Here is a 27,468-nt window from a genome sequence, read left to right on the forward strand (position 1 = left end):
ACCAAAACAAAACATAAATCAATAAACCCTTGTTCTGCTTTATGATATATATTTTTTATGTCTTTGTTCTATTTATAGTCGATAGGTGAATTAAGTTTTAGTTTTATTAGTATCATTATTAGTAATTATATTTTTTTGAGGTTGTATATACATACATATATTATTAATCTATAGATAATATAAGATAATATCTATTTAAAGATAACTTTTAATTATTTAATATTGAATACTTTTACTTTTGACATTCATAGTGGTCGAATCCAGAATTTTAAGAGATAACAATAATTTTTTTATCATCAAGGTCGCTTGATTCATACTTAAGGTTATATATTTAAATATATTTAAGTGTATAATTATATGTTATTTAAGAGTTTAATAAATTGGATATTAAATCTGATTGACAGAATGACACCTATCTCAAATTTAATCTTTGATTTCTGTTTCTAATTAGTTCTTAGTTGAAATTAATATTAACTTTATTTTCTAGACAAATTCTATCTATTACTTTATTTTTTGTCGGTTATAAATTAATTAAATATTAGTTCACTTAAAAATATTAAAAAATTATATTATAAAAAACTGAGAGTTTTCCCCCACAAATCACATATATTTTATATAATTTTTAGATACAATAATTAATCACAATGAAATATGAGACGATATGTCCCAATTGTTATGATTTAAATAATAAATTTTAGAACTTTTTAATTTTAAAGCCAATAAAATTAAGTCATAATTTCTTATTTTTTTATAGTTTATTTATTTTTAAATCTTTCGATTTTAAATTAATAAAATAAATATTAAACATGTACTTTTTATAATTTAATTGTTTTATAAAAATATTGTTGTTTTAAAATTAAATAATTTAACTCTTTTTTTGGTTCAATCTTGATTACATTCTTATCCAGAATAAATTACAAAAGTAATAAATTTATATACAAATTATTACTACATTATCTATTGAATAAATTTTTATTGATATATGTAAATTGAGAAGAAAAAAAAATCAAATGAAGTCTGTGGACAAAACATGACGGGGATTGTTTCAAACACTCTAGGGAGGCGCGTGGAATCAGCGATTACGCCACGCATTTCAAGAAAATAAAGTAGGAAATATCAAGGAATGTAGCTGAACGTGTGAACATGGTCGGCGTGCCGTTAGTTTCCTTTTAACGTCGTCAACTCACGCAGTATAAAAATTAGAGATGTAGATGAATAGAATATTCGATAAACTGTTCCTGAATCGTTTATATGATGTTTATATATTAAGTTAATAATCAATTATGAATAAAATTTTTATGTTTATTTAATAAGCAGACGAACATGAATATGTTCAGTTTATTTTTATTCATGAATAAACTAACTTGAAAATTTATTTATTGACTTGTTTATATGTTTCTTACTTGGTTTCTTTTTTTTTTCTCTTTTATATTTTAAATATTAATGAAGATAGAAACTAAATTGAATAAATGATGAACTTTAAAGTTTAAAATGTAAAACTTAATAAATTTAAAGATTAATAATATAATTTCACTATTTTGACATACATGTTCACGAATATCCTAATAAATAAATAAATACAAATTATAACTTTATTCTTTTAAGTTAGATTCATTTAGGCCCGTAACAAAAACAAACGACTCCTCCAACATTTTGAACAGCGGTTACCGTTACCATTGTCATCTAAAATTCCGTTAAATAATCGTCCGCTGTTTCCCTATAAATTGATGACTCACTCGCCTCGCCTGCTTCATTTTTGTTTCTTCAATTTCAAACTTTGAAAAAAAGATTAAAACAAAAAGTCCAAGTCTTACTGAAAGAATAAGAATTTTATTATTTTATTAATTTGGAGCTTTGGATTTTGATTCCTCAGAAACAAGAAATTCAAGGTAAACTTTGCAAATTGTGTATTAAAATTGGCTTTTTTTAAGGTGATTTTCTCCTTTATTTGAATTAGATTCTTTATATTTGTTTCTGGGTTATCATTTTGGGTTGTGTTGGTTCGTTAGGAAATGAAAAAGCAGCTGACTTCGAGTGTTTGGTATATGGATTGAAGAAACTTTGGTATCTTAAATGCTTACATTTTAGTTTTCATTATGTAAACAAAAGTTTTTTATTAGTATTTTTCCTTTTATGGGAAACTTTGATTTTAGTTTTTCCATCTGTTTGTGGAATGTTCCAATAGGTTGGGTATTTTTTTAAAGTTCACCGTTCTTTGCAGGTCAATTTTGATTTCCTGAAGGCATAACTTGAATTACAGTGTCGAAGTTCCTCATAATTATTGTGACAAGGTGGTTGGAAATCCTGTCCTTTAACTTGCTGTAAATTTCCTGAGATCTCATCATTGTCTTGGAAAGCTGATGCCAAACTCATAGTATGGACTCGCACCAGCTTTTCAGATACGGTGTGGCCGGCGGTGGCCTATCGTACTCAACCTCTTATTCAACTTTTCCTTCAATACCTAACAGGCTGTTTAGTTCTTTGAAATCTGACATAGGAAACTCACCCAACTCTCCCTTTTCGACTCCATTTGATTGTGATACCAACACCACATTGAGTGATAGCCAGGAGCAGCATAGCTCTACGGAGAATCTCTCCGGACTTAGCCCTTCTTGCAACTCTTCACTTGAATCCAATACTTATTTCCATCGATTGAGTCCACAAGATGCATATTCTGGCCACAAAGTAATATACACTCTGCAGGAATTGGAGACCGCGCTTATGGCGCCCGATGAGGATGAAGAGATAACCACCCCTAGTGTTTCCCGTGGAGAAAGTAGTAGACCACAGACAACCGGCCAGCGATCTTTGGTGCTTCAGCCTCAGACAGCCTTTGTCTCTAGCTGTAGGCAGTCAGGTGAAGTTGCTCACGTTGAGAAACATCGGAAATCAATCGATGGTTTGTTTCTGCAGGATATTCCTTCCGGCAATCTGAAGCAGTTGCTGATTGCTTGTGCTAAGGTCCTCTCTGAAAACTATATTGCTGAATTTGATAAGTTGATCACCAAGGCTAAGGATGCTGTGTCCATCAGTGGGGAACCGATCCAGAGGCTTGGTGCTTACTTGGTGGAAGGTTTGGTGGCAAGGAAAGAAGCATCAGGGTCGAGCATGTATCGTGCCCTTCGTTGTAGAGAGCCTAAAGGCAAGGACTTGCTCTCCTACATGCAAATCCTGTATGAAATCTGCCCATACTTAAAGCTCGGCTACATGGCAGCCAATGGAGCTATTGCTGAAGCATGCCGAATGGAAAATCGCATTCACATTATTGATTTCCAGATTGCTCAGGGAACACAATGGGTGACTCTCTTGCAGGCACTTGCAGCCAGACCTGGTGGAGCTCCTTATGTTCGGATTACTGGAATTGATGACCCTCTTTCTAGATATGCTCGTGGTGGTGGATTGGAAGCTGTCGAAAGACGCTTGGCTTCTCTGTCTGAGAAGTTCAATATTCCAGTTGAGTTTCAGGGAATGCCGGTTTTTGCAGCAGATATCACAAGGGACATGCTTGATGTCAGGCCCGGGGAGGCTCTGGCTGTCAACTTCCCTCTGCAGCTCCATCACACCCCTGATGAGAGCGTGGACGTGAACAATCCTAGGGATGGGCTTCTACGAATGGTGAAATCACTTTCTCCCAAGGTCACTACATTGGTAGAGCAAGAATCAAACACGAACACAGCCCCTTTCCTCCCTAGATTCATTGAGACTCTGGAGTACTACTTGGCAATGTTCGAGTCCATAGACGAGACACTACCAAGGGACAGAAAAGAACGAGTCAACGTGGAGCAACATTGCCTGGCCAGGGATATCGTGAACGTCATTGCTTGCGACGGAGAAGAGAGGGTTGAACGCCATGAGCTCTTCGGTAAGTGGAAGTCTAGGCTAACGATGGCCGGATTTCGACAATACCCTTTAAGCACTTACGTAAATTCGGTGATACGAAGCCTGCTGAAGTGTTACTCTGAACACTATACACTGGCGGAGAAGGATGGTGCCATCTTGTTGGGATGGAAAGATAGGAACCTGATATCAGCTTCTGCTTGGCACTGTGACAGCAGCTGAGATTCATACAAAGGTAGAAAACGAAATAATCAGTTGAATTTTTTTATATAGATTATAGATGTTGAATAGCATCCATATGAATCGGAAAGGGTGGCATTTTCGCATACCATTAAGCAAATCACCACTGTTTCCTTTTGTTAATTTGATTTCTCTTCGACAGGATTCGATGTATGTGCAAAAGAATATTGAAGGGATATGTTATGTTATATTCTGGTTTATGATTCGATGTATGTAACACAAATGTATTCCCTCTCTTATACAGAGAGAAGAAAGAATGGGTCCTTATTTTGTTTATACTTCTATTCTAATATGCTTTAGGGATTCATTTGGTGTGTTAAGAAATGAGTATTAACTCAGAAAACAATTACTGTAATTCCATTGATAAACCAGTGCAAAATTACATGATTTATATAGCAACCAGGAAGCAACCTGCTTAACAGAATTTGACAATTATAATCGTGTAACACCCCCTAACAGCCTATGGACTTGATTGCATGCAACAAAGTGTATACTACTAACTATGAGCTTAACTTCAAGCTTCTTGAATCTTCTCCATGCACAACATGAATTACACCTGCAGCCTGATCATTCTTCCAACATTCCTCCTGCTTTTTTCTTCTCCTCCTTCCTTTTTAAGACGAACATTTACTTGCTCTCGAAACACTGTAAAAGCTATCTTTAACAAAGGCTTTGTAAATCCATCTGCTAGTTGATGTGCAACAGGGACATAACTAACATATAATTCATTTCCAGCAATTTTCCCCCTGACAAAATGCACATCTAAATCGACATGTTTAGATTGTGCATGTTGAACAGAATTCGCACTTAATGATATGACACTTGTGTTGTCACACCAAACAATTGGTTTTTCATGCTGTGTTACTCTAATATCATTCAATAAGGCATCTATCCAAGTAACCTCAGCAACATCTTCAAGACTGCGATATTCGGCTTCCATGGTAGATCTGGAGACAACCTTCTGTTTCTTTATACTCCAGGACACCAAGTTACCACTGAGTAAAACGCAATGAACTGACATCGATCTCCAATCATCTACACAACCACCCCAATCAACATCCGCGAATGCAACGACTCTTAGTGTTTCCTTTGATGGCTTGAAGAGCAAACCATACTCAATTGCGCCAGTTAAGTATCTTAGGATACGTTTGGCAGCCTGCAGATGACTCTCGCGTGGTTCATGCATAAATTGAGCAACCTTGCTCACGCTGTACACTATGTCAGGTCTTGTGTGACATGCATAGAGCAGTACACCAACTATACTTTGAAACTCTTTTCGAAACTCTCGAGCGTCTTCAACAAGTTTTCCAGCTTCCTTTTGAAGTTTATTAGATACTACTATTGGTGTATAAGTAGGAGTTGCCCTTTTCATATTCGATTTCTCTAGTAATTTTGAAATAAACTTCTTCTGGGATAACATAAGACCATGAGGACCACGCTGGACTTCAATCCCCAAGAAGTAATTCAACTCACCAAGGTCCTTCAACGAGAAATTGATTTTGAGCAACTGAATCACTCATTCAATTGTTGTAACTGACTGGCCAGTGATCACAATATCATCGACATAGACAAGTATATAGGTTATTTCCCCTTATGTAAGCGAAATGAACAATGATGAATCTGGCCTCGACATATGAAACCCCATATGTATCAGGTTATCTTTCAATTTGTTGTTTCAGTTCCTGGGAGCTTGACGCAGCCCATACAAAGCCTTATGAAGCTTACATACAAGCTTGGTCCCATCCTTAGCTAACTGCTCATATCCAGGCGGTTGTTGCATAAAAACTTCCTCAGTCAGATCACCATGGAGAAAGGCGTTATTTACATCCATATGTCGTAATGGCCACTCGTTTGATACAACTATGGAGAGAATGACATTTAGAGTTGGGAATTTGACCACGAGGCTAAAGGTTTACTTGAAATCCTGTTATGGTACTTGTAGAAATCCCTTTGCCACTAATCTGGCTTTGTAACGTTGAATTGAGCTATCGGGATTTTTTTTCCAGTTTGAACAACCATTTGCATCCAACTGTTGATCGCCCAGGTGGCAGTGGAACCAATGTCCATGTTTCATTCCGTTGTAAGGCAGCAAGTTCATCATGAACTGTAGAAGTCCATTGACTCGACTTCATAGCTTGACGAATATTAGTAGGTATGACGGTATCTTCTATATCAAGAAATAGGTTTGAAAATCCCGTGCTTACTTCTGGTAACCATAGGGTGAGCATTGATCAGTGGAACCTGATTAGGAACACTAGTATCCTCGATTGGAGGCTGAGCTGACTCATTAATTTCTCCAGCACTGGCCATAGGAGAACTACTCATGTGTGAGTTTTGAGTCGAGTGATCTAAAGGTTAAATTACATTATTCAACTTATCACCATGACCCACTGTATTCTCAACAGAACTTGCCTGAGACGATGAACCAGAATGCTCCAGAATTGGTGCCGCTGCAGTGGGACACGCACTATGTCTCCGAGGAACGACCTCTAGCGATGCTGATCGTGGAGATGGAACCACGTGATGAGCATTATCCTGTTTAGCAGCTGCAAAGGGAAACACAAGTTCATCAAATTTAACGTCTACTAATAAAGATACGACTATTGGCTCCAAGACATTGAAAACCTCGATGCTGAGAGCTATAGCCCAGAAATGTACATTCTTGAGATCGAGACATCAGTTTATGGGGTTGAAATTCTTGCAGATGTGAAAAACATCTACAACCAAAAACTCGCATGGTTGTGTAATCGGGTTTCTTGTTGAATAGTTTCTCAAAAGGAGAAATATTATTCAGCACCTTAGATGGTAGTCGATTTACCAAGTATGCTGCTGTGGTTACAGCATAGGACCATAACTTGATTGGAATGGATGCTTGTGCTAGCAACACAAGTGCCAACTCAATGAGGTGTCTATGCTTACGCTCAACAACTCCATTTTGCTCGGATGAGTGAGGACATGTGACTCTATGCAAAACTCCTGCATGAGCTAACTCAGCTGTCCAGTTTCGATATTCACCACCCCAATCGCTTTGTACAGCCTTGATTGGCAATGAGAATTGATTCTCAACCATGCTCTTGAATAATTTAAAGGCAATTATAGCATGTGACTTCTTCTTCAATAAGTAGACCCACGTATGTCTGGTACACGCATCTACAAATGAGATGTAATACCGATAACCAGCTGAGGGCTCAGGCGAGGGCCCCCAAAGATTAGTGAAAACGAGTTAAAATGGTTCATCATACACCATGGTTGAGTCAATAAAAGGCTGCTTGTGGCTTTTACCCAAACAGCAAGCAACACATAACTGATTTGCATTATTTGGAATATCGATAGCAATGGAATTACAAACCAATTTCAAAGTTGAAAAGGCTGGATGACGTAATCTCCTATGCCAAAGCTCAAACGAGTTACAATGATTATGAACTGCATAAGCCTTAGCATTATTACAAGCATTCAACTGGCTATCCAAAGTAAAGGTATAAAGTCCCCCTTTCTGCCTTCCTCGAAGAAGAACATTGCCTGTCGCTTCATCTCAAACACAAAAGGTATCAACATTAAACTCGAAGAAGATGTGATTATCTCTAGCAGGATTTGACACGGAGAGAAGGTGTTTAGTGATTTTAGGAACATGTAACAGATCAGTAAGCAACAAGGTTTGGGAAGAATACCTTAAAACATATCACCATATTGATTGAACATTAAGAGAGGAACCATTTACAACCAAGAGATTACCTGGTCCATCAAGATCAGTGGGATGAGCGATGTGAGCAGCATCAGGAGTGACATGATGCGTCGCCCCCGAGTCCACGATCCACTGAGCACGAGATGATTTAACACTTGTAGGAGTAGTAGCATCACCTTGTGTAGCCATTAAACTGGCCCCAGACTTATTAGCAAAGCACGTACAAACAATACTATCAAGATTAACATAGTTGACGCTGCTCGAATCTTCCTTGTATTGTGATCGAGCATTAGTGGCAAGGATTCCTGCAAAATCACGGTCAAACCTGTACCATCATCGATCAACTGAATGTCCAACCTTACCACATAACTGACATTGCAGCCGTGCATGACCTCTGCCACCAGCTCGACCACCACGAATTATTGTGGACTGCTGTTTGAATTCACTAGTGGTGTCAGAACCAGTAGATCGACCATGGATTTGTCCATGAACAACATTAGCACTCATAGGGAGATTTTCAGCCTGCGAATCGAAGCCAGCTAGTTTTGTCTCTACATCAACAAGCATAGAGTAGACTCGATCGAGTGACAGTGTGTCAGGACTCGATGTTATGACAACCGGGATGCCACATGATACGAGTGCATCACAGATTTCTTTGATCCGAGTGAGGTACACACGCATAGAGTCATCACCCTTCCTCAGTGATTGCAACTTATAATGCAAGTTCAACACTGTAGTAGCGTATTTGTTAGCAAAGAACTGAACAATTGTACTCCATACAGCTGCAACAGTCTCAGATCCAACGAATTGTGGCAGGAGAGGAGCACTAATCGTCGATAAAAGCCACGAGGCGAGAGCACTATCCTGTGCCATGTAGTCCTCAAACGTCTCGTTAACAACCGACGTACCTTCAGCATTGACAGTAAACTCAGGCGGAATAGGCATCGTGCCATTGAGAAGCCTCTCCAGACGATGGCTGCGCACCGTAAGCAGAACCTGATGCCTCCACTGTAGGTAATTCGTCTCGTCTAGCACCACATTAATCTTTTTCTTGGTAAACATGATGCTCAACAACAACTAAGAGATTAAGCAACAAGAAGCATAGGAACCCCAGGACCTTTAGCGAAAGATACCATGTTAAGAAATGAGAATTAACTCATAAAACAATTACTGTAATTCATTGATAAACCAGTGCAAATGTACATGATTTATATAACATCTGGTTGCTGAGCTAGGAAGTAACATGCTTAACAGAATTTGACAATTATAACCGTGTAACAACACCCTAACAGCCTATGGACTTGATTGCCTACAACACAGTGTATACTACTAACTATGAGCTTAACTTCAAGCTTCTTGAATCTTCTCCATGCACACCATGCATTACGCCTGCAGCCTGATCATTCTTCCAACATGGTGTAAATGAATCAAACATTGTGTTTGGGTTCTTTTATTTATTTTTAAGGTATTCCATTTGTGTTCATTTAAATTTTTAATATCTTGTTTGTTTATTTATTTTTAATGTGTTCGTGTTCGTTTGTTTAACATTCACGAAAATATTTGTTTAACGTTAGGTTATATGTTTGCAATATATTCATTTACAAGTTTAAAATGAAAAAATTATATCATTAGTGTTTAAATTCTAAATTTCACCACGTGTACAATATAGTTATTACATTCATCAAACATTAAAAATATAAAAAAAATAAATGAACCACTAAACGTACTTTTTATAATATAAATAATCGAACTAATAAATAAACTTGTTTTACGAAAATATTACGAGAAATGTAGAGATGAGAATCATGAAATTACTTTTCTTCATTCTTTAATGATAATAGTATACATCTTTTATAAAAGGAAATACAAGCTGTTACATCCAGTTACTCCTAACAATCCTAAGCATCAAACTCTAACCACTCTACTGAATTAACCTCCTTATGCATACTATACATGACTAGCTGAAGCTATTTTTAACATTGTAAATATAAATAAATCGAATATTTTTCTGTTCGTGTTCATCCTTTTATTAAATGACCATAAATATTTTGTTTATATTCATTTATTTAACTTAATAAACGAATATTATACAAATGTTTCACGTAAACAAATGTTATACAAATGATTCACGAATATAAACCAAGATGTTGGGTTTAAGAATGAAGATTTTTTTTTGTTGTAGTTGAGGTGAGAGAGAGAGTCTTAACTTATTCTAACGTGATGTTTCCTCCTGTAGCTCGGAGGCTATCGCCTCGGTTATCTGAGTGATTAAGAAACTACACACATGGAATGCATTTTTATAAATAAATTTCACGTGGAAATTTATTGGTAAAATTATATCCATATTTAAGGAAAAAGAATTAATGAAGTTGAGAATCTAGTAATTTTGGTTTGCTTCGAAAAGGAAAATCAAGCAAGATCAGCATAGAATCCGTCTTCCGTATGAATTTATTCGACTTGAATACTAGCCGGTGTCAGGGCATGAACAACGTGCGTATATTGGGGAAAGGAACTTGTATCAAAGTGCTGGAATGCCCAACCGTATATATACATGTATATATATTAAATTTAAAATTTCTTTCATAATAAAATTAAAGGATTGTTAATCTCTAATAAGTTTATTAAATACGGTTATACTTGTAGTTGATACATTATTAGTAATTATTTGAGACTAATTTTTTTAATTAAAATAGTTTGTCGGAGGTAAAATTATTTTAATAAAATGATTTGTCATATTATTAGTATACGATTAAATCAAAAAATAGACACGTTGAAAAAAAGAATTATGCATGCATCAATTGAAGAATTGATGACATAATCAATCTTGAGAAAAAAATTAATTTAATTTATAAAAGTAATTAGACCAAAACTTATACGAGATAAGATGAAAACACTTCATAGTAATAAAAAAAAGCTTATTAAATTATAAAATTATAGATATGTAAAATAGAGATTATTGATAATCAAAACACTTTCCAATATTTTTTTCTTAATTTTTATAATTCTATAGCATATATAAGCTTTGAAATTTAAAAAATCTAATCCTCTATATTTATAAATTTTATCAATTTGATCCTAAATTATAAAAGAAAACTTAAAAGATTATCCAATATTAGAGGTGAAAAAAGTTGATTTAACTCGAAAATGATATATATATTTTTTAATTTTGAGTTATTTAAGTTATTTGAGTCAATTCAAATTTTAGATGCAGATTCCGAGTTCAAATTTGTAAGGTAAAACAAAAAATTAAAACAATGTTGTTTTGATCTTTATCTAAGTGGTTTGATTATTTTATGATTTGATCTCTAATTTCCTTGTTCCTTTTTCATTTTTAATTGAGTCAATTCATTTTGATTAAATTCCTCTTGTTCACATATTTTTCTCCTTTTGCAATTTAGCCCATTAACTTTGTATGGTTTTCTTCTTTATTTAATTCCTCATTTGTTTGAATTGTTTTTGATCAAATTTGAAATACATGCTCATATGCCACTGCAAAAGTAGACATATAACTTCAATTCTTATTTTTGACAACGATTTTTTATTATTTAATCCCTTAATTTTATATTTTATTTAATTTAATCTCCCGACTTTAACTCTTTACAAATTCTTTACTCTCATCATTTTTTTGATCCCATTATACTCCCATCAATATTTTGTCATCGAAATCTCTTCTTTTAACAAATAAGATTATAAGTACAATATATAATTTTAAATTATATTTGATTTAATAAATAACATTACAAATCTAACACATGTGAAAAAAATATGAAGATATATATATATATATATATATATAAATCTTCATATAAGAGACAATCATTTAAATTTGAATAGAAACTCAAAAAAAAATTTAATTGAACTTTTTAAAAATAAATTTTAAATAATTAAATGATTCTCGTCAGTTAAAATAATTAAATTTGTTCACTTGACTTGATCAAAATTCACACTTCCCGGAATATAAATCATATTTCATAGAAAACCAAAAGACCACAGCATGCATGTTTTAGACGAGATTTAAGGCTTCAAGCAGTGCAATTTTAGACGAGTTTCAGTTTGCCATTAAACTTTCGACATTGATTTTTATGGTCACACGATTAGTAAATTATCAACGGCACGATGGCATGATTTTTTTTTGTTGTTGCAAAAACGTCAATTCCTTTGGCCTTCACTGCCGATCAATTATCACCTACCAATAATCGTCATTTACGACCAAATCAATATTAAGTCGTTTACTTTTTACTCTTTTTTATTCTTGAATTGGTTTTTAATGAATTATACTCAAAATCGACAAAAAACTATCTATAGGTTCAACGCTTTAATTCTTTGATCTCCTCCTTCGACTATCTGATGAGGTTAGTTTAGAAATATGTTGCTCGTCTTCTTGAATGAATGCTTCTCACAATTAACCTCAAATCTCTCAAATTTAAGAAAGTCCCATAACTCCCAAAAATACTAGACTATTTATATTTAATTTCGTGAGTTATAAAGAGATTAAAATAAAATATTATGATAAAATGGTAAATGACGATGAGACGAGTTTGTTAGTATCTAGGATGACCACAAAAGACGTTGAAGAGTAGTTATTTACAGTGACATTTAAAAATGGATGAAAAAAGTCCTAATTTTAATGAACAAAATGATAAACTAGAGTAAAAAAATTATTTTTGTTTTCATATTAGCACTAATCTGTCATGTCATTCAATCGTTAATGATTTAACGATTCAATGATAAATAACCCAATATAAAAAATTGTAACACCCTTAACCTATATATATATACGAATACAAGTTAAGGATGTCACATGGTTTTTGTATAACATTTCCTACTTGAAACTGGTGAAAATTTTACTTCGTTTAAAATTAACAATTTTAATATTTATTATTAAACTATTTAATTACATACATTCATAATGAGATATCTAATTTTATATTTCACATTCAGTTACTTATAGTAATTGGGCAGATCTATATTACTTCATATTACTATTAAAACTGCCTAGTTTAGAAGAAAAAAAAACACCAATTAATCTTTATAATATGATTTATTACTATTCATACATAACCACTTATCATATTTTCTTCTTTCTTTATTACGATTTCTCATATTATATTACTGTACGATTTTAGCACAACTCTTATTATATACTTTTATATCACTATGTATATATAACGTTTGTAATATCTATAATTAAATTTTTTGAAATATCTTCTTTATGGTTATTATCTACCGCCACAAAACCATCTACTGACAACGACTATTATAATAGTTCCACATTAAGTAAATAAATGTTCTTAAGTTAAATACATATGGTTTGCCTTTAATCTATTCACAATTTAGATTAAACAATCAATTATATAATTATGAAATATATTAATTAATATAAAATCTCATAAAAAATATAAAAACGTCAAAATCAAGTATTTTATGTAAACTAAACTTATAATAGTCTTTTTCTTTCACATGTATAACACTATTCACACACACATATATACATATTCAGACTCAATCCATTTAAATTATACTTTTCAAACCGCATACCAATATTATGTAACACATATATTTTAATACAAAATATCGTATAAAAACATAGTATAAAACCATTTATCAATTAAATAAGATTTATCCAGTTCATTTCATATAAACTAACTTATAATTTAACTTTTCATTTATAAATCATTCAGTATTAAATAAATTTTTACATATAAATTCTACTATAAAACATATTAATCAACCAATATTGTCCTTCTTCCTTTACTGTCTCTTTTCCTGTACTATTGTTGTTTCTTTTACTGTATTATTTCTTCTATATTTATTTTTGTATCCCAATGTATAATCATGGGAATACATGGTACATGAGTCAAAAAATGAGTGTTTTGCACGGTATGTAGTATAACTGCCAGATCAATATGACACATTTAGTGCCATGTATACACCATAGATGCCCTGTATGCAGTATAACACTGCCAATAACGATATGACACATTTTATGTCTTGTATGCAGTATAAACATTGCCTATACATATATCACTTTTAGTGCTAAAGAAAAATATAAGTATTGTATAACACATCATCACTATACTGAATCAAAATTAGATATGATATCTCACAACATTAAAACATAGTGAAACCCATAATACACATACAATGCCGGATAATGCAAACATAATGTCAGAATGCACATATAGTGCATTACAGATGTACACGAGCATACAAAAACATATACAGTTACAGAATCACTCCACCTTAAGTACCAATGACTCTCAAGTCTTATACACTGGGCTTTATTTAAATCTTATATCTTTTTATATATAATAATATTCATAGAAAAATTATCACATTCATACACTATTCAATTCATTTATTAATATATTTAACTAACATAATAAATTCATATTCATATAAATATATTTACAATAATATTAACGTATGTTCAATATTGATTTATTTCACCAAATTGATAATAAATTTAGCTTTATTAAATTAACCATCCAAATCCTTTTAATAATTAGTTCTCATGATAATTTATTCTTCCAAGCCCTTCTAATAATAACTTAATATTATAATTTATTTATACTTCACATATTATTTTATATACAATTTCTATTTTAACTCATAATTTTTTTTCATATTTATAATTTAGTTATTGAATTTATACATATTTCCAAATCAATTCCAATTTAATATTTTAACATCAAAATCACCATTCTATTATTTAAACTTCAAGTGCTTTAATATTGATATTTATTTAGTAAATTTCAAACTCACAATTTATGCAATTTACATTTTGGTTCCCAAACTTTAACAAACTTACAAACTAGTCTAAAATCAACATTTTAACATTAAATTATTAGTGGAATATAATACTTAAATATTTTAAATAACTACACAATTGTCGGTTATATCCTCAACTTTATTTAATTTTTACATTTTATTCAATATAATCCTTTTAGCTATTTAATCCTAAATGCAAATATCATTAAATAAATTCGAACTATCCAACAACATGTTCAATTTCTACTCATTAACTTATACTAATTTCTATTTTAAACCATAATTTATACAATTATGCAATTTGGTCCCCAATCTTTACAAATTTACTTCAATTCAAGTTTCAATTAGCACAACTAAAAATTCCAGAATTTAATTCAAATATATAGCACCTCAATAATTACAAAATTTTCACTAAAGTCCTCATATTTTCTATAATTTATGATTTTATTCCTAAGCTTTACCAAATTTCCAAATTAGTTCAATTTCACATTTTAACATCAAATTCAGCATTCTAACTTTTTAGTTCAAGCATAGTACATCATCTATTAAATAATTTAACTTCAATCCCTAAATTTTTCCATAAAATTCAAATAAGTCCTTATAATTTCACAAGTTTTTAATTTGATCCAAATCATCATCCGAATATCAATTTTAGCATTCCAACATTCAATTTTAACGTAATACATCAATTATTAGACATTGCACACTAATATCCATATTTCTCAATTTATACAATTAAATCCCTATACTTTCACATTTTTTTCCAAATTGGTTCAATTCATAATCTAAGCATGTAGAATCACTCATACATCATTTCTAGTCCTTATAAAATCTTTCCACAATTTTCTTTGTCTTTTCCTTTAGTTCGAATTAATTGAAATATATCAAGCTTAATTTTCAACTTAATTAATCATAATTTCATCAACAACACATCATTTTCATCTATTCACAATTATTTCCATATCAACAATAATCCAATGACTCTAGCATAGAAACAATGAGAGATTATCCTCAAATGATAGAAAATTTGATATGAATCATTTTTCTATTTCATAACTAAATCTAAAAATCAAAGGAAAAATGACTAAAATGAAGAAAAAAAAAGAAAGAAAACATACACCGTCTTCTTTTTCATGGAATCCACGGCAATTTATAGAGAAAAAGGTGAACAAGACATCTTTTCTAGGTTTTTTATGAGAAATATCTCATGTACACATGCTAAATATTTAGTTAAATAAACATAATATAAAATTATAATTTTACTCTTTAAAAATACGATAATTTCAACTATGCCATTTCTATGACATCATCCATGACATCATCTTCCTTAAATCATTTTCAAAATCATATATGAACAAACTATTTCATAATTTTCTATTTTACCCTTAATATTTTTAAAAATTACAAACTAGTTATCATAATTAACAATTTCAATTTAACATGAAAATAAATCTAAATTCCAAGGATCATTGTCAAATTTCACCATTCTAAAATATAGAAATAATATTTATAACCTTTTTATACCATCCTTCAAATTTTCTTAAATTCTTAATTCGATCTAATTATCTGAATATTTTACCAAACTTTATCAATTAATTACTTTTAATATAATCTCCAGATCAAAATCTAAAATAAACATAAATATCATTCTTGAGGGTGGACTTTTCATCCACATGAAAAAGAAGTCCCTTGTAATCCATAATCCATCATAGAAAATATATTTATAAATACGTGTTAATATTCTCACGTTTTTGGTCTTTTCTAGGGACATTTAAGATGTCCGCAAATTCAGCGTCTACTTGAAATAATATTTTCACAACATAAATACGTGAGAAAAAGATGTCCACCATAATCCATAATAGCATGAGAAAAACGTGAAGGACGTTGAAGCAAAACATTCAGCATTCTGTCAACTGAGAAATATATCTATAAATACAGCAACGTAGATGCACTTACTCTCACACAAATTCCATATTCACAATATATGATCATTTCATTTTCTAGTGTTTTCCAGAACTAATTACTGAGAAAAATGTCTTCTTCTGCGTCGGCTCATCGTTCCATTTCCAGCGAGAATCGTCGCTCTGCCGACTTTCATCCCAGCGTTTGGGGGGATATTTTCCTGTCACGTCCCTCTAAAATGGTGAAGCTTATTATATATTTATGCTTTTATTTAGTCTGTGTGCTTGCAACTTTGCATGTGAATAGGAATGAAAATGCTCTTTTTCAACTCTGCAGAATATGGGTACAGAAACTCAACAGGAACACGATGAACTAAAACAAGAGATACAGAGGATGCTTATGGTGGCTACAGATGAGCCATCTCATAAATCGCGGTTAATCGATACGATTAAACGCATTGGTGTAAGTTACCTTTTCGAAAGAGAGATAGAGGATGCTTTACAGGATATTCATCATCGCTACCAATACAAAGCTCACCAAAATCTCGAGGATACTTCTCTTATGTTTCGACTACTTAGAGAGAATGGCTTCAATGTTGAATCCGGTAAGTCTAATTACTTTATGGAACTCTTGTGATAGAATTAAGATTCAATCTCTAAACGCATATAATGTCTTAAATTGAACAGAAATATTCAACAAGTTCAAAGATGAGAATGGAAACTTCAACATGTCCTTGACAAGAGATGTCAAAGGGTTGCTACAACTTTATGAGGCTTCTCATTTGAATGTTGATGGAGAGCATATACTAGAAGAGGCCCTTGCATTCACTACCACTCATCTAGAGTTTGCCAAAGGGCATAATGGCCTTTCAGCACTTGTCTCCCACGCCCTAAACCGACCTATCCGAAGGAGCTTGCCAAGGTTGGAGGCAAGGCACTATATTTCCCTATATCAACAAAATGATTCACATCACAAAACGTTATTGAAGTTTGCAAAGTTGGATTTCAACTTATTACAAAATCTGCACAAGGAAGAGCTAAGCAAGATCTCTAGGTGATGATTACTACTGTTTGATTCTCATATATGTAATTGCTTTGGAAATTTCTTCAAATAATAATTTTTGGGCTAATCGTTATATAATTTCATTAGGTGGTGGAAAGATTTAGATTTTGTGCGAAAACTACCATTTGCACGAGATAGATTGGTTGAATGCTACTTTTGGATATTGGGGGTGTACTTTGAGCCACAATACTCTTTTGCCAGAGAGATATTGACAAAAGCAATAGTCATGGCATCAACTATGGATGACATATATGATGTGCATGGCACATTTGAAGAACTCCAACTCCTGACAAATGCCATTGAGAGGTTTGCAATATATATATACATACATATATATTTACAACTATATCTTCAAATGATGGACCACATAATATAAGGCTAATATTTGACATAACCTTTCAATTTAATTTCAGGTGGGATACTGACTGTTTCGATCAACTCCCCAAATACATGAAAATTTTCTACAAAGCAGTGTTAGATCTTTATGAAGAAATGGAGGAAGTGATGACAAAGCAAGGAAAATCTTACAGAGTTCAGTACGCAAAAGCAGCAGTAAGTTCACAGTAACAAAATCCATTTTTTATCTCATTTATTATTTATTTAGTCCTACAGAAGATAATATAGGGGCCGGGGTTCATTTCAGATGAAACAATTATCACAAGCTTATTTCGTTGAGGCCAAATGGTACAATGAAAACTACGCACCAACAGTAGGAGAGTACATGGAAAATGCATTAGTATCCTCTGGCTACATCATGGTTACAATCACATCTTTTGTAGGAATGGGAGACGATGTTACAGAAGAAACCTTCAATTGGGCATCTAACAACCCTAAGATCGTCAGAGCTTCGTCGATGATTGCCCGCCTCATGGACGATATTGTTTCACACAAGGTACCAACCGTATTACTCTTGTTTCTTACTACTTCATTTCATATGTTGACAAAATGTTTGCAGTTTGAGCAAGAGAGAGGACATGTTGCATCGGCCGTCGAATGCTACACGAAGCAACACGGCGTTTCGGAAGAAAAGGCATGCGAAGAGTTAAAGAAGCTGATTGATAATGCTTGGAAGGATATAAACCATGAGTTGTTGATTGAACCGACTGCTGCTGCGGTTCCATTGCCGGCCCTTACTTGCATTCTGAATCTAGCGAGGGTTATGGATTTCCTTTACAAGGGAGGAGATGGATATACACACGTTGGAAATGTTGTAAAGACCGAAATCGCTTCGTTACTGATTCATCAAGTGCCGATTTGATCAATGGTTGAGAATTTGATACAACTAGAATAAAAGATGACCGCCTTGTAACATGTGCTAAAAATCACACATATGTGCCTTTTCTAAAAATGAAAAATGGTGAAATCACAAAACTAATATTTCATCTTTTCTATTTAAACTAATTATTGTATGGTCCAATCGAATCTTTAATAATTAATTTTTCCATTAATTATTAAAATTTTCAGTTTTCATTAAAATCTACAGATTTTTCATTTATCACACTTTAATCCCTAAATCATTATCAAAGTAATATGTAGACATCGATTTTCGTCCGGATTTTTTAATAGTTTTTATTTTATTTTATTTTAATTATTATTATATTATTATTAGTAGTAATATTATTAGTAGTATTAATTACTATTTAATTTAATTTATTAGTATTAACTACTATTTAATTAGTTTTATTATTACTAACAATTATTTCATTAGTTTTATTAGTAGTAATTGTTATTTAATTAGCTTTATTAGCATTAACTACTATTTAATTAGTTTTATTAGTATTAATTTTCATTTAATTAGTTTTATTAGTATTAATTGCCATCTAATTAGCCTTATTAGTGTTAATTAATATTTAATTAATTATTATTATTAGTAATATAATATTAGTATTACTTTCTTTTATTAATAGTTATTATTAATTATTAATTATACTAAATAAATATTAAGGTTTGAAAATGAAAAAATGTTAACTTTTATTAATACTTTATATTATTACAACTTGAACATTACAATTAGGGATGGGCATGAGACCTGAAGTCGACGGGTTTCGACTTGATCGGGTTGAGATTTTTTTTAAAAAATTCATCTTCAGGTTGGGTCTGGTCGGGTTTTTTAAAAGTGATATTCGTGTCAGGTCAAGTTCTGGTTTAAGGTGAAAAATACCCACCCGGGAAAAATATAATTTTTCCTTATATATTTAAAAATAATTATAATAATAACCCTCTATATATTAATTTTTTCAATTAAATTATTGTTTTTATTGAATAAAAATAATATTTTTTATTATTACGGGTATGGTAGGATCAGATTCGGATTTTATCTCAAAAAATCAAGTCGCGTTCGGATCGGGTAGATGATATATATTTTTCGAGTCAAGTCGAGTGAAGGATGTGAAAATTTTGAGTCATTCGGGTTAATCGAACCCCGACCCATGCTCATCCCTAATTACAATGCCCAAATCAAATACATCCAACTACCAGTGACCCTAACAAGCAAAGGAGTCTAGCATATTAGGGTTTTATGTTTTTCTCCTCAGCCGCCACTCCTAGGAATTGTTGGATCATATTAGATTTAACGGTTCAGATCTGATGTACCATTAGGGTTTTTACCTTAATATAGGGAAGCCAGCGCCGCCAATTATCCACCGTTGGATCTAAGGAGATCCAATGACCTTGACCGAGACTCAGAGTGCTTTAGCTTGAGCCATGGTCGAACTCGCGCCGTCACCGCTTCAAGTTCTCTCCAATCTTAGGCCCCGTTTGGTTCAGGGTATAATTTATTCCCAGGGGGAATGTTTTTTCCCAGAAAAATATACCCACGTTTGGATGGGCACATTACCAAATGCCAGGAATAAATTAATACCAACAATGATTTCCCCCCTGTTTTCCCGGTAATATCTATCCCCACATCTCCTTAGGTATTTCATTATTCTCGTCCCCGTTGTCTAAAATAACCTTCTTCCACTTCGTTCTGGCTATCGGGATTCATCCCCTTCTTCTTCCTCCTCCCTCACGCAGCGTTTGCTTATCACCATGGTTTCCCCTCAACGACTCCCTCCTCCGCAAATTCGTAAGTTTCCCCTTTCATTTTTTCCCTTTATTCAAATTTCATTTATCATTTTATCATCTAATAAAAATATTTTATTTCTCCTTACTTTTTGTCTCTTCCTTTTTTCCCTTTCATTTTTATTCAATCTCGTATATGTATACGAAATCATTATGAATTGTTGTTCTTTATTTTTTTTATAAATGATTTGATATTTTTTATTTTATTCGTCTTTTCGATTAAATTGTTGATTTAGTTCTTTGATCTCATATTCTAAAGTTGAAATTATCTCTGTGAATTTTGCATTGAAAAAATCTATGTTGTAGTTTTTAGATTGATTTGAACATTGAATTTGATTATTCATTTTGTGTGCAGGAATCGTTTCCAAGTCTTACTTTATGAGTTGAAATATAAGATTTGTAATTTCAGGTTCATACTTCTTACTACTTTTTTTTTCCTTCTTTTTCCTGTTTATTATGTTTCATTTATTTCATAGTTTTCGCAACCATTAGATTTTATTTTATTCTCGTGCTAAAGGCTAAAATTCCCCTCTTTTTCAGCTTGCCTCTGCGCGATATCTTCTTCTCCCCCGTGTTGGGAAAAGTTCATCGTTTCCCAGTGAGATTCCTGGTAAGATTTCTTATCCACTCCCTTTCTTCTCCCCGCTAGCATATATTTCTTCATTAATAGTGTCGGTTACTGTTTTCCTGTTGAATTTATCCTCCTGCATTTGTTCTGTTATTTTTCCAGTTGGTCAAGCCCATGTTTTCTCCATTAATAGTGTCAAAGTAATGATCTTTTTGCTTGGAACCTATGTTTTATTTTGAAGAGAACTTGGTTTCAGATTGTTATTTGGGGTTTTTCCTGCATTTGGAACTCTAAATGATTTATCAAACCCAAATGTTCCAATTATTTGGGTTTTTTTTTTCAAGCTGAAATGTGGAATTGAAAAGCTGAGACTTTCGGTGATTGAGGTCGGTCTCTATTATATTGTTATTGAACTAACTAATTTATTTGGTGTAACATCCCAAACTACGGGTTAGTGACCAAATCGTAAATTTTTAGAATTTGGTGATTAAAGTAAAATAGTTGAATAGTTCAATGATTTATTTGGGGATATTTCCTAAAAGTTTATAGTAATTATCCAAAAAATTAAAGGGCAAAATGGTCATTTGACAAGAAAGATATTTTTTTCCATTTATATCAATGATTCAAGTGGGGAGAGTGAGATGAAAACATTTCATCTTCTTCTCCATTTCTTCTTCTCCAACCGTGGAAGCTAGGCAAAGGTGAGTTTTTATTTAGTTGATTATTTGTTCAATTAAAGGTTGGGTTTTGATCCTTAGATGATAATTAAGCTTAAGGAAAGCTTAATTTGTATTAAAATCAGAAGATAAAGAAGTTATGAAAGATTAAAGAAAATGGGTTTTTAAGTGAAATTTTGAATAAGAAGGTTTAAATGAATTTGGAGGTTGAATTTGACTTGTCATCTATGAGAATAAGAAGTTATAAGTCTTAGAATAAAGTTTGGATAACATGAAAAATTGGGTATGATTATTAATTCTAAGAATCATGTTGAAATATGGAAGATTATAAGGTGTTGGAATGATAGGAATTGGTTAAAGTTGTTATAGATGAATTTAGTAGCATAATAATAATTGTATACATGAAAAATTGGGTGAAGTGTTGATGATTTTCGAATGCAATAGCTCAAAATGAATAAGCCGTGCCAACGCCTTAACTAAAGACCTCTTCTGCGAAAGCTCCAAATGAATAAGCCGTGCCCACGCCTTAACTAAATACCTCTTCTACGAAAGCTCAAAATGAATAATTCGTGCTCACACCTTATGAGAAAACTTCTTCTGGTCTTATCATATTAGAATACAATTAGTGCATCGATGCATAAGGAGTGCATCGATGCATAAGGAGTGCATCGATGCACCCCCTTAAAATGAAAACATCGAATGTAAATCATGTATCGATGCATGGATATTTCGAAGCTATTTTGTGCACCGATGCACCCATAGTGCATCGATGCACTCTTAAAGGAAAAGCTGAAATTTGGTTTATTAAATTAGTCTGAGTTATTAACATCAAGTTATAAGGTTTAGGATTCTGAAATTCATCTCGGAAATTATGTTTATGTAGATAGTGAGCCTAAACAAATTCTGGAACAATCAAAGAATTGGGATTGAATCAAAACAAGACTAAGGTGAGTGCAATTTATTTTGTACTTAGGTTCTTGAACAAAACATTGGCTTGCGATGAGCCAATGATGGAGTTACTATGGTAAAAAGTAACTTTTATCATGTTATGTGATTATTATGTGTATATTAATATATAGAAATGAATATATATTCTTATATGTTACATGATTTACATGTTTATGTGAAAATGTATTAGTGATATATGTGATGGATTGGAAACATATGAGAACAAGAGATTATATGATTTGTATGATGTATGAATTCATATGAAAAGTGACATGAATTACATGAAAGTAAACTACGCGATTATATGCACATGTGATTTATGTGATATGCCATATGTGAAAATAAAATATATGAACAAAGGAGAAATTTTATAAGCCATATGAAACAAGATATGTGATTCTATGCAAAGTGATATGAAATATGTGGCATATAAATATGCAACCCATGATATATGTTATATGATATGAACCTATGTGACCACGTGAGAAAGAATATATGTCTATGTGAAGGTATAAGAACAAAGTATAAGCTATGCAACATATGAATATGAATCATATGAAAATGTTCTATGTGTAATTGAACTATGTGATGATATGACAAGTGATAAATATGAAAAATAATGCCCATGTTATATGATAAGAGAGCTATAGATATAGTTGGCATGCTAAGAGTAGAGGGTCTACGCGGTCATTCGAGATAAATTCTACGTGGTCCTTCGGAACGTATATGTATTCTTTGGAGCATGTATGAGGTCTTTTGAGACACTTACTTGATCCTTGGTATATGTATATGATTCTTAAGAAATTTATATGTGGTCCTTATGGACAATCTTATATGGCACTACGGTGCAATTCTACGTGGCACTTCGGTGTATTTCTATGCGGTCCTTCGGGACAATTTCTACGTGGCACTTTGGTGCAATTTATACGAGCTGTGGTGACAGCATTTGTGCACAACCTCAGTGTACTCACATACCTTCAGTTCTCACCAGTGTACCATGGGCTAATAAAGAGACACTAACAAATACAATATATAAGATGCATATGCTTGTGGTGATATGAAAGGTATTGCATGGATTATAGGATGCTATGTGTGTTCTTTGTGAAATATATGTGTTCTATGATATGTATAGAAATGTTCAACACATTCTTATATGGGCAAAACTTTTGAGATAATGTTCTGAAAGAAATTAATTCACGAGCTAATGCACTCCCAAGATTAATTGCTCAAATAGGGTGAAATCCACAGTGTTGGTCGTAGGTCGCCATGCACTCCGGGCGACCTACCCTTGCTCAAACAGAGAGAATGAACGTGAGAATGAACGTGTTACATGGCACATGCACGTCCCAACACATAGGTCGCCATGCCCTCCGGGCGACCTTGTAGGTCTCCATGCACTCCGGGCGACCTACCCTCGCTCGGCTTCCCTCGGATTCCCTCGCATAGCTCGCTCAGTTGCCCTCGGATGCCCTCGCATAGCTCGTTCGGATGGCCTCGGATGCCCTCGCATAGCTCGTTCAGATGGCCTCGGATGCTCTCGGATGGCGTCGGTCGGATGGCCTCGGATTCCCAGCGTGTTGGGACGTGCATAGCATATGCAATCATTTGTAGGTCGCCCGGAAGGCATGGCGACCTACGGCCACACTGTTGATTTCGCCCTATTTCAGCAAATAATATAGGGAGTGCATTAGATCGTGAATTGTTTATTTTGAGTGCATTATATCGTGAGTTTAGCCGCTTATATGATCACAAGGAATTAGTAACAATAATATGAGTATTGAAAGGCATGTTAATGATATATGTTTTTATATGATATGATAGTATTTGCATATATATAACTTTTGTTTATATAAAATGATATATGGTTATAGTTTATGTTTAATATGCCTCACTAAGTCAACGACTTAGCGTGTGATTGTTTCACGCGTAGGTTCCAAGAAGAGGAAGATTGGTAAAAGTTATGCAAGACAGGTCAGTTTCTCCTTTCCAAAGATCAGATCAGAAAATAAATGTATAGTATGTATTTTGTAACAATGATAGTGGTTGGCATGTAAATAAAGGTTTAAATTCGATATGTTTTAATCGGTTTTGTAAAATCATATGATTGAATTTTATAAGGTTTTAAATGTATATATATATATGTAAATGATAAATGTATAGAGATGAACGTTTTAAATTTTATGAATTTATACGTATTTTACGAAAGTTACTGTAGCAGGGTATCGATTCCCTGTAGCAGGGGAATCAGTTCCCCTCTTTGAATATGGAAAATTTTAACATTCGGGTACTGTTCATACGATACTGTTCATACGTATTTCACTGTTCATAAATACGTTTTTGATTGGAAATTTTATACTAAACACAATTTAATAGAATATTGTGGTATTTTCCTAAAATGAGTTCAAATGTTTTTGATATTTTGTAAGAAATTTTTTTTAAATGTTAATGTGACACCTCGAACTCGTATTCGGGTCGAGTACGGGTTGGGGTGTTATATTTAATGGTATCAGAGCTACGGTTTAGTCGATTCTAGGCTAAAAACGAAGTCAAAAGTGTTTTAAAAAGTATACATGCCAACACAAAGTGAAAAATTTTCTGATCTGATAGTGTAAAGAGTGTACTGTCTTGCTAATAGAAATAAAATGCTATGTTATATTATATGTATGATAATGAGAGCTTCTAAAGTGAAGCACAAGGCAATAGACTGAAGGTAATAGCATTCACCTGCCCTGGCCAGGTAGGGAGAAGAGCGAAAAACCTCAGGGAGTGTCTATACAAGATTAGAGAATGTTTCATGATGTTGACTAATATTATGATGTGTTTTTAATTTTATACTTCTATGTTTCATAGAAGGAATGTATTGAAAAGAGTTGAGAACACCCGAGTTCAAGGGTGAATTTGAGAAATGTTCTATTGTTATAGACATTTGATTAAATGATAGGAAGATAATGTGAGAAAGTTTTCATTTCTCCAAAGTGGAGAAGTTAAATTGAATAGTTTTGTTACTACGTGGGCAAGTTAGATTCTGGTGGACAAATGTCACCATAAGAATGTTGAAAAAAAATCAAGTGACATGGTTATTATTTGTAGATGAATTCAAGAATAAGTACATGGATGACCAGTTCATAAGACAAATGAAGCTCGAATATATGAGCTTGAAACAAGGGAATTATACATGCATGGGTATGAAAGTAAGTTTGATAAGTTAAGTAGAATTATTATTGAGTTGATTCTAATTAAGAGGGATACATGTGATTGATTTTTTAAGGCTTGTGCCTTAAATTAAAAGAGTTTTACTGGTCTTGAAATTGTTCTCATTTCAAGAAATGGTTGATCGTGTTAAAGCTCTAGAAAGAGCTAAGAATAAAAGGATTGGAAAAAAATATCAGATGATTAAGAGAATTAGTGCTTCATAGAATTAAGCACCATCAAAGAAAGGTAGAGATTCTGGTTTTCAACTTTAAACCAGACATGAATTAGTTGTATTCTCCGTCAGAGAATCAAATCAGATGAGAGTTCGACAGACTCCAGCAGTAGGTTTGATCTTGAAAGATTAAACAAAGAGTTAATTGAGGATAAGTCAGGGTTAAAGACAACCCTTGTGAATTGGGTTAAAAGCTCTGTCAGAAGTTATGTAAATCGAAGCATAAAAAGTATTTTAAATGGATTAGATGAGTATTGAAATCTGGTGATTTTTGAAACAAGTTGAGAAAACATAAGTATAAGAATGATAAAGAATAAGGTTTTGTGCAAGTAAAGTTGACTATCAAAGTCATGAAATTGTGATAAGGAGTGATAATTAAGGATAAATATATGTGATATAAAAGAGCATAGGAGTAAGAAGATATGATATGAATTAGTTATGTATAAGACAAAGGTAAAGGAAATGGTTGAATTCGAACCAAATGAATTGCATTATGGACGAATGAGAATGAAGGTTTGATAAGTGATGGAAATAGCGAATGAATTATTTTGATTGGAAAGAATATATATATATATGGATAGTTGGATGAAGGTTTATATTTCGATTGAAAGAAATAAGTTGAATAATAAAGTAGCATGATAGAGAATGTATTAAAGATAAATGATTTGTATGTTTGACGGAAATAAAGATTGATAGAAAAGTTAAAAAGGCATAAAGAAGGAAAAGTATAAATGATATGAAAAGAATGTAAAAGCATAAGGGAAAAGGTAATGAAAGAATTAAAGTAATAAAGTGAAGTTTATGATAGCATGAAAGATCTATTGAAGAAATGATAAGTAAAAAGGAATAATAGACCTGTAAATGGTATTGTGTATGAGCAAGAGTATGGATATGATAAGAGTTTATACTATAGAAGGAAAGAGTTAGCATTGGCTAACAAGATTTTGTAATGAAAGATGTATTGGATACAGTTGTATATTTTGATGATAATGATGTGATATATTGAAGGAAGTGAGGATTCATATGGTTAAGTAAAGCTGAGGATTGATATGAAAAGTTTAAGAATGATTATATTGGTAATTAGTTTATAAGACAAAGAAAGTTATAACGTGTGATTTCAAAATAGAGGAATAGTACTGTGTGTGAGTAAGAGTCCGAGTTTGAAAAAAAAAATTTAATAAGATATCGTGGAGGAAAATTTTGATGGAAAAGAATTTATATGATCAAGTTGATAAGGGTTGTACCCTAGATTAAAAAGTTGAGGATTGTGTTCAAAAAATTTAATGTACAACCG

General features: G+C 32.5%; 2 protein-coding genes across 2 annotated transcripts; both read left to right on the top strand.

The window, feature by feature from the left end:
- The first annotated feature begins 2,191 nt into the window (after window positions 1–2,191).
- LOC120127646 (chitin-inducible gibberellin-responsive protein 1-like) lies at window positions 2,192–4,355 on the top strand. The gene is made up of 2 exons (XM_039145508.1): window positions 2,192–4,072; window positions 4,118–4,355. Exon 1 carries the CDS (start codon window positions 2,377–2,379, stop codon window positions 4,057–4,059), a length of 1,683 nt encoding a protein of 560 aa, XP_039001439.1. The 5' UTR covers window positions 2,192–2,376; the 3' UTR covers window positions 4,060–4,072; window positions 4,118–4,355.
- Window positions 4,356–16,510: 12,155 nt separating this feature from the next.
- On the top strand, window positions 16,511–18,838 carry LOC120127805 ((-)-germacrene D synthase-like). The gene is made up of 7 exons (XM_039145624.1): window positions 16,511–16,673; window positions 16,769–17,036; window positions 17,119–17,485; window positions 17,582–17,800; window positions 17,908–18,046; window positions 18,138–18,386; window positions 18,450–18,838. Exons 1-7 carry the CDS (start codon window positions 16,563–16,565, stop codon window positions 18,750–18,752), a joined length of 1,656 nt encoding a protein of 551 aa, XP_039001555.1. The 5' UTR covers window positions 16,511–16,562; the 3' UTR covers window positions 18,753–18,838.
- Window positions 18,839–27,468: the final 8,630 nt, after the last annotated feature.

The sequence above is a fragment of the Hibiscus syriacus genome, unplaced genomic scaffold (assembly GCF_006381635.1).
Source record: "Hibiscus syriacus cultivar Baekdansim isolate YM2019G1 unplaced genomic scaffold, ASM638163v2 tig00110472_pilon, whole genome shotgun sequence".
NCBI lineage: Eukaryota > Viridiplantae > Streptophyta > Magnoliopsida > Malvales > Malvaceae > Hibiscus > Hibiscus syriacus.